Source organism: Botryllus schlosseri, chromosome 13, assembly GCF_051294905.1.
Source record: "Botryllus schlosseri isolate E-star chromosome 13, Bs_hap1, whole genome shotgun sequence".
Taxonomy (NCBI): Eukaryota; Metazoa; Chordata; class Ascidiacea; order Stolidobranchia; family Styelidae; genus Botryllus; species Botryllus schlosseri.
Genome location: NC_137248.1, coordinates 229,880 through 243,951, shown reverse-complemented (window position 1 = coordinate 243,951; position 14,072 = coordinate 229,880). Strand labels below are relative to the sequence as shown.

General features: G+C 41.7%; 2 protein-coding genes and 1 long non-coding RNA gene across 3 annotated transcripts in view; 1 reads left to right on the top strand and 2 right to left on the bottom strand.

Moving 5' to 3' along the window:
* Positions 1-13,184, top strand: part of LOC145453863 (uncharacterized) — a 22,138-nt gene extending 8,954 nt beyond the window's left edge. The window contains exon 2 of the long non-coding RNA XR_013919952.1: positions 12,952-13,184. This is a non-coding gene — a long non-coding RNA (uncharacterized LOC145453863). The remainder of the gene's footprint in view (positions 1-12,951) is intronic.
* LOC145454713 (uncharacterized) lies at positions 2,499-7,984 on the bottom strand. The gene is made up of 8 exons (XM_080332706.1): positions 7,859-7,984; positions 7,699-7,796; positions 7,265-7,314; positions 7,130-7,208; positions 6,473-6,641; positions 2,934-2,982; positions 2,749-2,882; positions 2,499-2,695 (listed from the first exon to the last, which is right to left on the bottom strand). The coding sequence occupies exons 1-8, from the start codon at positions 7,863-7,865 to the stop codon at positions 2,568-2,570; spliced, it is 714 nt and encodes a 237-aa protein (XP_080188832.1). The 5' UTR covers positions 7,866-7,984; the 3' UTR covers positions 2,499-2,567.
* Positions 10,216-14,072, bottom strand: LOC145454709 (uncharacterized). The gene is made up of 7 exons (XM_080332701.1): positions 13,612-14,072; positions 12,317-12,362; positions 12,130-12,257; positions 11,326-11,413; positions 11,156-11,264; positions 10,924-11,093; positions 10,216-10,623 (listed from the first exon to the last, which is right to left on the bottom strand). The coding sequence occupies exons 1-7, from the start codon at positions 13,990-13,992 to the stop codon at positions 10,439-10,441; spliced, it is 1,107 nt and encodes a 368-aa protein (XP_080188827.1). The 5' UTR covers positions 13,993-14,072; the 3' UTR covers positions 10,216-10,438.

Here is a 14,072-nt window from a genome sequence, read left to right as displayed (position 1 = left end):
TCCATCCATGTTCTTTGTTTTCTGTTTTATTCAAATTGAATTCGAATCTAGTTTATATACTCGTCAAACATTGGCGCAGGCTCGAATTGCATCGCATGAATAAGCAGGTGGATCATGTATTGCAGTGGTCGGGAAACTTTTTTGACCGAAGAGCCATATTGACCCAATATTTTCAAGTCTGACTCCCAAAGAGCCATAAATGTCAATCAACTGTTACGTCACAATTGAAAATTTCTGACGTATTGGTAGCACTATTACATGGAATTCATTGTGTGCAGCATATTTTCTCTGCTCATATGCGCAGGTGGAGCCAAACATGGTCACTACAGCAGTACATACATCGAAACGTTCCACGATTATTGATATTTTCTATCAACGTTTATGAACTTTTTTTCTTCAAAAATCAAGCAATTTTCAAATTCATTGTGCGAAAATATAGCGCGAAAGGAGAGTGAGGCACATGTGAGGCACAGACGACCAAGCCTCATCTGTGATAGCGCAACTCATCGTATATAGCTTAGAATTTTATTCACTGGTATTAAGCGAATGCAATTGTCGCACTGATTCCGAATCTCTAAATATTGATCGACTTCTCCAGTATATGACTAACACCTACACCTGCGCTACACACCTACAACGGCGGTACTAGAAAGGTATAGGCTACTTACCAACCAAGGACATGGATAGCTATGGCGTTGTTTTTAATTTGAATTTCTAATTGTGAATGTCACTTTCAAGGCAGTTCAGTCCTCGGCGTAGATCAGGCAAAACGTGTATTTGATAACTGCGTTGTCATACAAGCGTCGCCATGTCTGCTATTTTCTATGATCAATCACGGTATCGTGCAATCCAAAATTTGGAGGCGCGTGATGTCGTGTAGATCGAATTCGCAATTGATGTTATAGTTACAAGCGTGACAGCAACTTAAAAATTTGAGGATTTTTAAAAGGGGATACAAGACCCTAACCCTGGATTCCCCACTGTATTGACCTCTCAAAGACATGTTTAGGCGACCACGAGAATAATTATTCGGGCCGTTATGAAAATTTATAGTAGGCCTAACAAGTTGCTGCAATATTGATAAATTTATTCCAAAATTACAAATTTGTTAAAGAGCCATATCTGATACCCAAAAGAGCCATATATGGCTCGCGAGCCAAAGGTTCCTGACCACTGATGTATTGCATCTTGTCAATTCGTTTCTCTGTTCTCTATTTTGGCTGGTAACTTCGTAACTATGAACTCTTGCTATGCAATTTACTTACGTAGTTTAACAGTTCTACGTATATATGAGCGATACAACTCTTTCCTGCGTTCATTGGTTCAAAACGCAATGACTACTCAACCTGTTTTTAAAACAGCTAGCAAAATGCAATGACGTAATCATGCCTCATACTTCGAAACGGCAACTTGACTTGAATTGTGACTTGACTCGTGACTTGACATGACTCGACTTTACTCGAGTCATCTCCAAAAATTGAGTGACTTGACTTTACTCGAATCAAAATGTGCAATGACTCGAAGGTAGTGACTTGATCCCAACACTGTCTCAAATACAAGTAAATTTACTTGATCATTTTCACCAAAAAGCTTCAATGCATCTTTAATGAACAAAAGGCTCTCACCCTCAAAAGTGGTACAGTGTCGCTTTCTTCGATTTCGACATGCTGTGTGCTGCAGGATATAATACCTATAATTCGAAACATTTTGTGGGAAATAACATGAGCTAGCGTGACGGAAGTGTTTTGCTGGGAAATTGGCGATCTAAAAGTACGCTAAATTCATTTTACATGGATTTTAATAAACCGGTACAATCACAGTAACAGATTTTGCGCTCTGCGCGACGAAAAATTTCGGGTATTGGCAGATTTTGTCGAATGTTAATTTGCAATGAGAACTCAGGCGTGTATAGAACTGTTTTTATACTATATTATCATATGTCCATACTCCATACTGCACCCTCTACTGCGAAGCTATTTTTATTCAGCGCTCCCCAAACCTCCCCCCTGATCCCAGTGCCCTCATATCGTCCCTGAACGTTTCCGCCCCTTCAAAATCCAAATCACCCTCTGGGGGCACTGGCGAACAGGCTAAGAACACTGCTGTAGAGCCATAATGGCCTGTCACTGGTTGGGCGATAGGCTAGTGCTCGTCATTCGTAAAACGTAGTGTGCTGAGTGCTGATAAAAAGGGAACCTTTTGGCTCACGTTGACTGAAAATTATTGTTGTATATCTTTGTGCATGCATTCGTTGCAATGTAGGCATCCGTCGAATCCGAAGGCCTTGCTTTCTTAATGTTCTTCTGCTGAGAGATAGACAGACCAATGACCGAACGATGCAATTATTATTATCTTTACGTCATGATCAGGTTTAAAATCAAGTGTGAATGACTTTAGTGAAACTTCGCGTGTATTTAAATAATAAACTCTACACATTCTCTTGTCGAATGCATGGCTGCCAACCGAACCAAAGTCTGGACAGCACCATTACGACGCCACACAATGATAAAACCTAATTTATTTGTACAGAAAGTAGCGCATTGAGAAATAAATAGGAAGAAACGCCGTCACTTTTTGGCCAGGAGTATAGATAAAACAATGATGACGACGATAGCCACACAAACCAACCCTATAATGACGTATTTCCTCCGATTGTTGTCAGTGTGAAGAGGCGGCGCGCCTCTTTTCAAAGTGCCTGAAAAACTGACTCCTGAGAATGAGGGTGGTTGGTAGAATAAGCGCGTCTACCTGCAAGACTAACCGCCGTGTACGCATCGCTGTGATCATCGTCCGATATCAAGTCGATTGCGGAATCTCGTAAAACAGGCCGGTTTGTCGTGCTGTCCGAGTGCCGCCGTTTCGTCGTCAAGTCTGGCGCCACTCTGCAAAAAGGCCGCGTGAAGTCAGTGGCGGAATAGCAACGAAAGGCTTACTTTTTGGCGTCGTTTCTCCCTAGGGATTTACTCTTCCATCGGACTCGGTCTGAAAAGTGATGCCGTTGAATGCCAAGTGTCACGTCATGGGGTAACTTTGGAACACTCGTTTTCGGACATCTTTATTTGTTCACATCGCCTTCAGGTAGACTTGTACAAACTACTGGATTTTGAAAATGCGATACTAGAACTAGAACTTTAAATGTCCGAAACTAACTAACTAGACTAGAATCAATTCCGAAGCAACTCATTGCTATTTATGTTATGGGAATCAACTGGGCTTTCCACAATCCACATGTACATCAGTACTTGCCCCCCCTCGCCACACCACTGTGAGCAGCCTCTAGTGATGACTCTGAGCCAGCAATGGCTGATAGCAATGTTTCCTCTAAGCTGCGAGCGTGCGTCGCCGCGCATAGAAAAATCTGTGCCCCACACAAAAAAGCCGGAGTGATGTCCTTTTTTATAGTTGTTACGCACTGTTGTCAAAGAGACCACGCAGTGAGTTGGTGAGTGCGCGGACTGCGCGAATACTCGTAAAAAATTAGAGGGAACATTGGCTGCTGCGACATCACACAACAGTGTGCAACTTTGCATTTATTCATAGGTTAAATACCGTAATAAATGATCAAACTGAAATACAAAAGAACAGTTCATAACACATTTGAATAAAATATTCATATTTATTCCCGAAGCTTTTCGGCTGACGCTCGTCAGGGGAATATCGTCAGCAATAATGCGAGAATTCGAATAACTATGTTCAGCAACAATATATATCGCTAATTATGACGTCACACAGAAAACATACAGAGTCAGGAAAACGAGAGAACTGAAGCGTTGGCATGGAGATAGCGAAGCCAAACAAGTTAATGCGCGATTTTCAAATGATACACAAATTCTTTCTGTTGGCACAAACTAGGTTTACTCAAAGTGATGATGGTGGACTCAAGAACAGACAAATGAAATAAATTGCGACCCTTAGCCAATACAGAGAACATGTCCTCGTGGTAGTTAGCAGCACATGTATGATTTTCTAGTAAATGTTTGCCAATAGAAGATTTTTGACTCATGGCCTGGTTATGTTCTAGAACAAGTGGATTGTTATGCTGCGATTTCGAGATATATGATTTGACAGACGGTGGGATGTGTTCTTTAATTCGGTCCTGTTCTTTAATTCGGTCGGAACTTCCAAACGGTTGCAGGACCGAATTAAAGAACACATCCCACCGTCTGTCAAATCATATATCTCGAAATCGCAGCATAACAATCCAGCACTTGTTCTAGAACATAACCAGGCCATGAGTCAAAAATCTTCTATTGGCAAACATTTACTAGAAAATCATACATGTGCTGCTAACTACCACGAGGACATGTTCTCTGTATTGGCTAAGGGTCGCAATTTATTTCATTTGTCTGTTCTTGAGTCCACCATCATCACTTTGAGTAAACCTAGTTTGTGCCAACAGAAAGAATTTGTGTATCATTTGAAAATCGCGCATTAACTTGTATGGCTTCGCTATCTCCATGCCAACGCTTCAGTTCTCTCGTTTTCCTAACTTTGTATGTTTTCTGTGTGACGTCATAATTAGCGATATATATTGTTGCTGAACATAGTTATTCGAATTCTCGCATTATTGCTGACGATATTCCCCTGACGAGCGTCAGCCGAAAAGCTTCGGGAATAAATATGAATATTTTATTCAAATGTGTTATGAAGTTCTGTACTCCTAAAAGAACAGTTGCATCGACTAGCCTAATCCCTATCGCTCCAACAACTCACAAGACGTGGGTGCTAATACATGCATGCACGCACTTGGCACAATCACAACAACAAGAAGACGAGATCGCTCACGCGTTTAGGGCAGTGGTTCTCAACCTTTTTCCTCCAGCGCCCCCTTTAAAAAATTATCGGGCTCTATAGCGCCCCCCTCTATATTGTAAGGACTGTATTAATGACAATAGGTAGGAGGGAGGGTCGTAACAGCACTTCGTCAGCCCCACTAAAATACGATTGTCTTGCGCACCAGCCAAACTTCTGGGGCCTTTGCCCTCAAGAACCCCGTCGCTTGATTTCAATGGTCAACAAAGTTTGTTTGGCCTGGTCGCCCTACTAGGCACCAAACTCTTATGTAATGCGTGAATGAATAGGTGGTAATTGCATATATATGTCGCCACAAACTTTTTATCCTCCCATCCCACGTAATCAGATTTACCAGTAGTGCTGAGTGAGCTGTTGTCTTGGAAAATGAAGGCCACGTAATTAATAACCAAACATATTCTGGCGTGCCCGTTGGTACGATTACTTCGTTACAGGTTGTTATTTTGTTACCTCTTGTCCGCTATATAGTCAAAAGATATTGAAAAGCATAAACGAATTGAACTACTAAAGTAAGCACACGATTCGAAAATGTTATTTCTTCACTGCCAAATATTTTTTCTCTGATGGATGTTATTTGTCCTGTGGGATGCAGATTGCGACGACATGATAATTCGGCACGAGCGATTCAAGCACCTATGGAGAATTAGCGAAGTTTACGGTCAACATAAGGGCAATCCTCTTCGGCTAAGGTTTTCTCACTGACGATCTTTAGGCACACTTCTCGGAGTCCCATATTGGCCGAAACTTCATATGTCTTCGTGCATCGAGGCGTGGTAATAACAGACGCCGAAATACCCATTTCTATTTTCTATAATTATGCGTATTTTTTCGTCAGGGAGTCGCCAACACGTGATGTATAATTTATGTTCATTCACCCAATTAATTTAGGGCACCCTTCGAGCTGATCCACGATTTGGGCTTTGGGTTGCAGCAGTTTTGGTCCTGGTATGGCGTCAAAGTCCAGTCAGTTTTTTCGGGACTTTAGTATTGAAAATATTTCGCTCTTTAATCGCGCTTGAGGACCACTCGATTATAATAAACCATATAGTAGTTGTATGTGGTTTATTCAGGGTCATATCAAGGTTGTAATAACAACAATCGGGTACGGTCCCATACCCTGTGGTTAGAACCATCCCGAGTTCACATCTGCAATTGGCAATACGGGGAAATGATTGGTAATGGATTTTGTTTTGGTGCTTTGTGGAAGTAACTAAGTCAACTGAGAATGGGATGCATATCTGCTCATACTGAATTTAGTACTGTACCCTGTTATTAATTTCAACATGACGGGATTCCAAACAAAACAACTCATATTATGTAACTTTCATGTGAGGTTGTGGGCCACAACACTAGATAGTATCATCATTTGTGATACGATGAAGAAATATACTGACCACTGGTTTAGGTAAAATATTAGAGAGAGAGATAGTAGTAAGTGATAATCACACAAACAGAACGACGACACACGTCTTTTGTAGATTTTTGGCAACCAACTTTTATTTGAAATGTTAGTAGTACTTGAACTACTCACTTTTCAAAATCCACAAGTTTAACTCGAACTACTGACCGACCGTTCAGATCCCAATATAGACAAATAGGGCCCGCACCAGCAAAAATAACAATCGTCTTTATAAATACATCCCTAATGTCACTAACTCACCTGGAACCGAGTCGGCATTGTCCGCGACGCAATCCGGTTCTTGTGACTCCACGGAAGACAGTCTTTTATCGCGGGTTTCCCGTTGTCCAGAGGGAGGAATACATGATGATGTAAACAACTGGCGTAATTTCTCGTCCTTAGAAGGTTGTATCTCCACGTGCGCTTTTTCCTGAAGCATCGAAATCTGAGCTTGGAGTCGAGTTTGAGGGTATAATTCAATTTGACGGTGTAAGAGTATCGATGGACAGATGCCCTTTATCCGACCACAAACAAAATCACGCCAGCTCTACATCACATTCAGATGACTTTCTATAGTTTCGACCAGATTATCATTTGGCTTTGTGACAATGCTGTGGGTTGATCACGGCTTCACAGATATGTCGTTTCCGCTAACGTGCTCTGCTCAGCTTTGTGTACTAGGCTACATGTTTTTGGAAGCTGTGATACGATACGACTAATTGAGGTTTCAAGGCTCCCATGTTTGGTAAAATGAATTGAAATTATCGTTGATAATAAAACTCGTCGTGAAAGAGGTAGGCCTACTCGAAAAAACCTTCTCTCACTACTCGACCAGAATCATTTCAACGAATACTCGATTCGATGATATCCGAAACTCCGATTCGTATTCGAATCATTTTGCCCAGCTCGACGCCGTACCGTTTGTAAGTTGAATGATATCGTTCGTTTGATCTTTTCGTCTTCCTTGGCGCGATAAATCGGAGACTTCATCGATGACCTGTTAAGAGGTTGTAAAGTAACAGCGCAAATGTACAATGCGATGATGTATCAAACCTCATTGTAACACTGCGATGAACTGGCAGACTCAATTTGTTCGGGGGATGCTGAAAAACATTGGGAAGTCAAGCTAATCGATGTACACAAGGCCGGGCGCATAGAGTGAAGATCTTCGGACAACGTAGTTTATTATGAACTATATTTTAGAATTCGTGAAGTTGAAATTATTTTTCGATAAAGAGAGCTAATCTTTATTTCTCATTGATGTAAATGAGATGTACATTGGACGCTCTCGTATTCGATATTTCATGCTGGTGACGTCATATTTTGTGATACGATTGTTAATATACGATGTTCTTTTGAATTCTCTACTAGTTGCTGACGATTACCCCTGACGAGTGTCACCCGAAAACATTCGGGATCAGTTCAATATGAATATACTATTCAATTGATGTAAATGAATAAGACATAACAAAAAATCAATAAAAAACCTTCGCGTTATTTTTCCAGTTTTCTAATTCTGTGACGTCGACAAAGTCACCCTCGGAATCGCAGTCACAGTTGTCCCCTCCATCGCTGATTGCATCATCTCGGTAAGATATAGTGAAGTCATACGCGGCGAAAATACAATGAGAGTATGTGAAAACTCACCTTCCATGGATTTTCTCTCTGGAGGTTATTACCTGGTGATGAGATGAATGTCCCCTACTCGTCGACGATCAATCAGAATAATCTACCCTCATTCTACAAATGCTTTCTAAAAAAGGGATTGAACTTATTCCCTTCTGTTCTGCGAACTAGAGTGGCCCGGACCATGTTTTTTCGAACTAGGATCCCATCCACGTTCCATGAAAAGAAACCCAAATTCTATTTCTGCCTTTCATATGAAAATCATGGTCTAAAAATATTCCTGCTAAAGGTTGAGCATCTATTGCGCTCCTGCCATCGATATGTTCCAAATTAAGCCTCGGCAAACGTCTTGAAGTTAAGCTATTGAGGAGTCTACGAAATTTTGGTGCAATGAAAAAAAAAAACGGTCCGAGCTCATACAAAACAACGTGGTGAATAAACAGAAAGTTACGTTCATGCTAGAATGTTTTAGTCATATTCTGATCCGGATAAATAAATTCGCACCCAATCTTGTTTCGGAACACCTGTCGGATTCATGTCTGGCTAGAAGCCAATACCTGTAAATCTTACGCCTACCTTCCAAATACGCAGCAAATCCTATTTCCTTTCTGCTAATGCAACCGTAGGCGACAGCTCTAAACTACAACATACAGAAAACTGAAATCTTCGCTCTAATTTGTAGGACACTGTATCCGACAGTCGCCGGACCACAATCTGGCATATCGATCTCGCCTTCCGTCACATGCAACCTTATTTTGTCGCTTATTGTCCTTTTGTATTACCTCTTTTACTTTTCGTTCAGTGGGCATGCCTCCTCTTTACATTGCCTAGGCTCGGTGTCTGATTTCAAAAACTACTCCAAGTCGTTTCGACACCTTCCTATCTTTTCATGGTATCACAGTCATGTAGTGTTTTGAAGTGATAAAATTCTTAATAAAACTGATACTGGTCTCCCTTGTCGACTGTAATCGGATCAAGCAAACCAGGAAGATCCTTCGATCGCTTTCCGACCGTTCCAAAGCTGCGGCGAGTTTCAGGAAATGACGTCGTCGTGCAATATGTTGCGACTCATATCCTCAGATGTCGCTATCGACGCCTGACAGACACGGTGATACTTGAATAGTTTCCGTTAGATGGCACAATCTGACCGCACGTTTGTTTGTTTTGTGGTATTCATGGTGTTTGTCGACTACTATGGTCATTTACACCAGGCCGATATTCTTCTTATTTTCCGTAACTGCCGACTTATAGCACGGCCCACCTCTAGGCTTTTTGCAAGACACCGCTAACGCGGATGAGGTGACGAGGAGGACGTCTTGAGTATCATTCGAATCAGGACTTTTCACGATTTTGTCGGACTATGTTTCAGATATTTATAACTTATTTCGGAGATTTTTGGATAGTCCTGACGAGAAGTGACTCTTAATACAAGCCAAAAGGAAAATTGTGGTCTCGATAACCAAACACTGGCACGGGACTTTTTGTAAGACTGGTAGCACTTTAAAGTTGTTGTGTCAAGGGTCCAAGCAAATATAGGGCGACTAACCCTAACCATAGCCTTTGTATGCCAGTTCAGTTGAATAATTGGGATTCTTCGAAAAGTTATTCAATGCTGATTTTGAGGTCGCGTGGATATTTAGATGAGATTCTTCTGACGGGATTCAAAATTTCCAATGAATGACAGTGACTTTCTGTTTGTTTACTTCGATGTTTCGCATAAGCTTGACTTTGGCTAGTCTCTGCCGTGCACCACTGTTTCTAAAATTCCCTAATAATAAGCTATACCATGCATTACTGAGGTATAATTGAAAAACTATTATCGACTGCACGGGCAACAGATGTTGAGCCTTGAGCGGGATTCTTTTGGATACGGATTTCAAATTCGAAACAGGATCCGGATTGGAACAGTAATCCGTTTCATGTAACAGAATTGGGTCTCGAAAAACCATGATCCATGATCTCCAACGTCAACGACGCAAGTTCACCTGTTTGTTAAATAGGATTTCACGGGATGATCGCGTAAATCAATTTTCTTATCAGAATAGGAGACATAATTGTGATTATTGCTTGCAGCGGTATTATGACCCGTCAATTGTCGGGCGTTGGCGAGCCGCAAAGAATGTATTCCGCGCGCATGCCATTGTCTGGATCACAAAGCCGTCCACGCTTAACGTATTTATCGAAAACAGCAATCTTCAACTTGCTTATCCTCGACAGGTTTTCAAAATATTCACTGTGAGTTGAAACCCATTCCAAGATGGCGGCAGAGATTAGAAATGTATTTTGAAGGCGCAGCTTCGTGTCGCGTCTCGAATGAAGAATCGAAAATTGTCTTATCGTCTGGGCCACCATCGTCGAACCTTGTTTTGAGCCTCGAATGCAGTAGACTGATTTTATATTTCGCGTTCGGAGCGGAATGTGTCGTCGTGTTTAGAAAACAGCAGAACAATGAAAAAATAAAATAGAAATATAAATAATCTGCAGAATCGGAACGGAACCGATTGACGACCGTCTCTGTCTCATTGCGGCGGCATAGTGGAGCGCATCGTCCGTTGATGTGCTGCGGTACATTCACAGTGGTGCCAACGCTCAATTTTTTATTCAATTCCGGGAGTAGTAATGTTTGCAATGCGTGGGTATGAGGACCCAGTCCTGACAGATTTTGTATTCGCTTTTCTTGATGGTGCCGCAACCCTTGACTTTGTCACGCCCCTCGAATTCTGCGGGGTTGAAAATGACCCAAGCTTTCACTTTGGACATCGCCATCCCGCAGTGGCTACGCATGTCTGTATAAAAATTGTAAAAAGTGTAAAAATCAAGCATTTTTGACTGAAAAATCTGTTGAGCAGTAGTGGAAGTAGAGTGAAAGCGTAATCACCCGAGTATGCAGGACAAGTAGGCAAAAGTAGAAGCAACATCGTCAATTACGACTCATGTACAACTAGAAGTGCCGATTTTGAGTAAGTAAAAATCAATCATTTTAGTGGTAGTGAATTTCGGTTGATGTGAAATTTTACACTTCATTTTTTCTCGGCTCTTTTGAGTTCATGTTTGTTCGGAGCGCGATTCGAGTTGGATTTGCTCACCGTTGTTTAATCCGACTGCGGGGTGTTCGCGCTCACACACTCCCATTTCGAACCATTGCGAATATCCAGCATAGAAGTAAATGTCGATGAATTGCTTCGAAGCGAAGTGAATTGCCATCCTCGGAGATTCGGACGTGGTTTTGGTCGGACAGAACTCGTCCGGTTCGGTACTGAAAATGAACGCGAATTCGGATGAGAACGGAATTCGAGTCGCGCGTCGAACCTTACTCACATAGAACTTCTTCTCAATCTGCCCACAAAACCCGAGTCTTTCCGGATACTTCTCTTGCGACGGACCGAACTTTCCAGGAGATTTTCTCGGCGCTTTCCGAATGCCTTTGCTGAAACGAGCCGAATTCATAAATTCCGCCGAACTCGGGACTATCTCGAACTCGAACTCACTCGCATCCAACGTGTAGAGTCCTCTTTTCCCGCTTAAGACCGGAGATCCGGTGCAGAGAGTTAGCTTCGGTTTGTTGACGTCAAATACCTGAAAATACATTTCGGTACTTACTACTGAGCGAACAATATGACTTGGACAACTAGTTGTCCAATAAGACTAATTAGAGCAGTGCTTCTTAATCTTTACTAACATGGGGAACACTTTCGATAATTTGCAAGCCTTCGAGAACACCTGGCTTTGGCTGCGCCATAAAACAAAAATCTGCCACAATAAACATCTAACTGCATATCCATTACCCAATATATTACTATATATTACTGGGGTACAAAATGAACTTCACATAAACACTGTTTAAAAGACGAAATCCATCAAAATAAGATTTTCCTTTTCATATACCAGTTTAGAAATGTCAGGCCTCGATACTGGTAATGAAGTTGCCAATATCGGAGATCATATGTATGAGTTGCGGGGTGTCTTGACCTCAAAAAAAACCGTGAGACTGGTTTGAGGAATCCCTGGGGCTCCCGGGAACAACAGGTCATCTAATTCTGATGTAATTTGTGAAATGTTTCTATGCTCTAATTCTAGTCTCATTTCTGCTTTTCCTGAAAATGCTACAGGAGAACAGTATAGTGCGAAACAAGTCAAGCTTGTGATGGTCAAAGTGAACTGTGATTTGATATGTGGTAAACTTGATATTTTGTTGTAATTCTTTCAAATTCGGAATCTAATTCTCAATTTCCAAGTTTTTGCGAGTTCAGTAATTTATTCTAATATAATTTGAAAAATCAGAAAACTCGTACTAGTTTCGAGACAGTAGGTTGGTCTTGTTCCAAGCGACAAACGGACGAATTCCTGAAAGCTTCCATTCCGCATCTTTCTTCCATTGTGAGCGAAGAAACGTCGATTCCCACTTCTCCCTCCCCTTTCCCTGAAAACCGGCGCTCGATATTATGTTTGAATGACCGTTTACGAACCGCGGGAACTCACCACGTCGAGGCGCGGGCTGAAATTCGTCGCAGCTTTCTTGTTGGATCTAAAAAACGACTACAATATAACAATGTCCGCTTTGTGTGACTTGAAAGTTAGGCGTGGACCGGATCCGGGGAGTGTCGTCCGGATGGCAAACAAAACACTCGAATATTCTTTGGATTCATTCCGAATTAATTGTTACGTAATGACAGCAAATAAAGGAAATTTTGTCGCTAAACGGTCGCCATTTCCTATCGGTAATGACCTTAATCGCGTCACTTCTGCGACGAATCGTGGAATTTCTCGATTTAACTTTACTTTGAAGCAAGTTCCTGGCGGCATTGTTTTTGCTCGCCGCAAAACATGGCGGGCTCTCTCAAGCGAATCGCTATCGCGCATATCAATTCCATTATTCGGCTTGTTAAACCACAATAAAGTCCAACACTTTGCCGCCTTGTCAAGTGAGTCACGAACGCGGGCACGTAACGAAGATGGAACACGCTGCCGACTTTGGGAGCGGTCCGCGAAAATTGCATTTTTATTTCGCAAATTCATTTCTGATATTGCATTTAACATTATCGGGATAGGTCGATATTGTACTTAATCCGATTATCGCCGAATATCAAGCAACGAGTGATAGATTTGTAATTTAGAAACGGAATTTGACTCCGAAAGCAAGTCTATTTCTCGCCAATCCGTGACACTCGATTCTTGCGACATCAACTTATAGCCGAGTGCGACTAGAGGACGAAACAAGCCAAGCTTGCTGCACAGACATTTGCCATTATTATGCTTATGAGAATGAATTATGATTTGATGTAAACTGAGCTTGATTTTTCCTGTATATCTTTCCAATTCGAAATTGAATAAATTGCTCGCTACATTTCCCAGTGACCCTATAAGCTCATCTTCGCCACATGATACCCGTAAGGATGAACAGTATTTTACAAAAGACTTGGACGAAAGTTGGAATCGGGAATCAGGAATAATAATCAGGAATATCGGCCTGGTGTAAAGGACTGTATAAGTCGAAACACCATGAGTACCAACAAAAAAAACGAGCGATGTTGACAAAAGTTTGGCCCGTATTTCCTACGGCGACCATCCTGTCAATCATATCCGTGGATAAGATGCAAGTCTGTATAGGTAAAAGTCAGAATCGCGAGATTATCTCTGATAAGATGGATTTTGCGGCAGATTTTATCTTTGTTTATGGAATAGCGCGAAATAATGGCGCTTTGGCAAATTTCAAAACAAAAATCGTAATCGGCATTTCGGAAGCGCATGCAGAGTAAAGTTCCAGGTAGACTCACAATCGGTTCGCTGTCTGAATTCAAACATTTGTCGATGCATTCGTATTTCTTGGAGTCGTTCTTTGATACCGTCAGTTCCTCTCTGGGTATGGTCGTAGAAAACGGGGTGTGCGCGGTCCCGTCAGGGGGGAAACAGTTTGCGCTGCACTGGTCTTGCATCTTTTCACAAACTCGCACGCATAATGGCGGATCTGACCACGGTTTTCCTTCATGATAATGACGTTTGAAATTGTTCGTAGCCTGTCCGACAATACAGAACGTCGCCAACACAGCCATTGCGATTTCCATTTCGGCTTTATAGAATCTATTCAACTGTAAATGTAACAGAATAGATGAGGATATTGATATGATGTAGAAATTTGCTGCCGTGTCAACATCCATCTGGCTCTTTTACTGCGGTACGGCCGCCTAGTATCGAGTAATTGAAATACAAGGTTCGAGTCACTTTGTTAATTTATGAC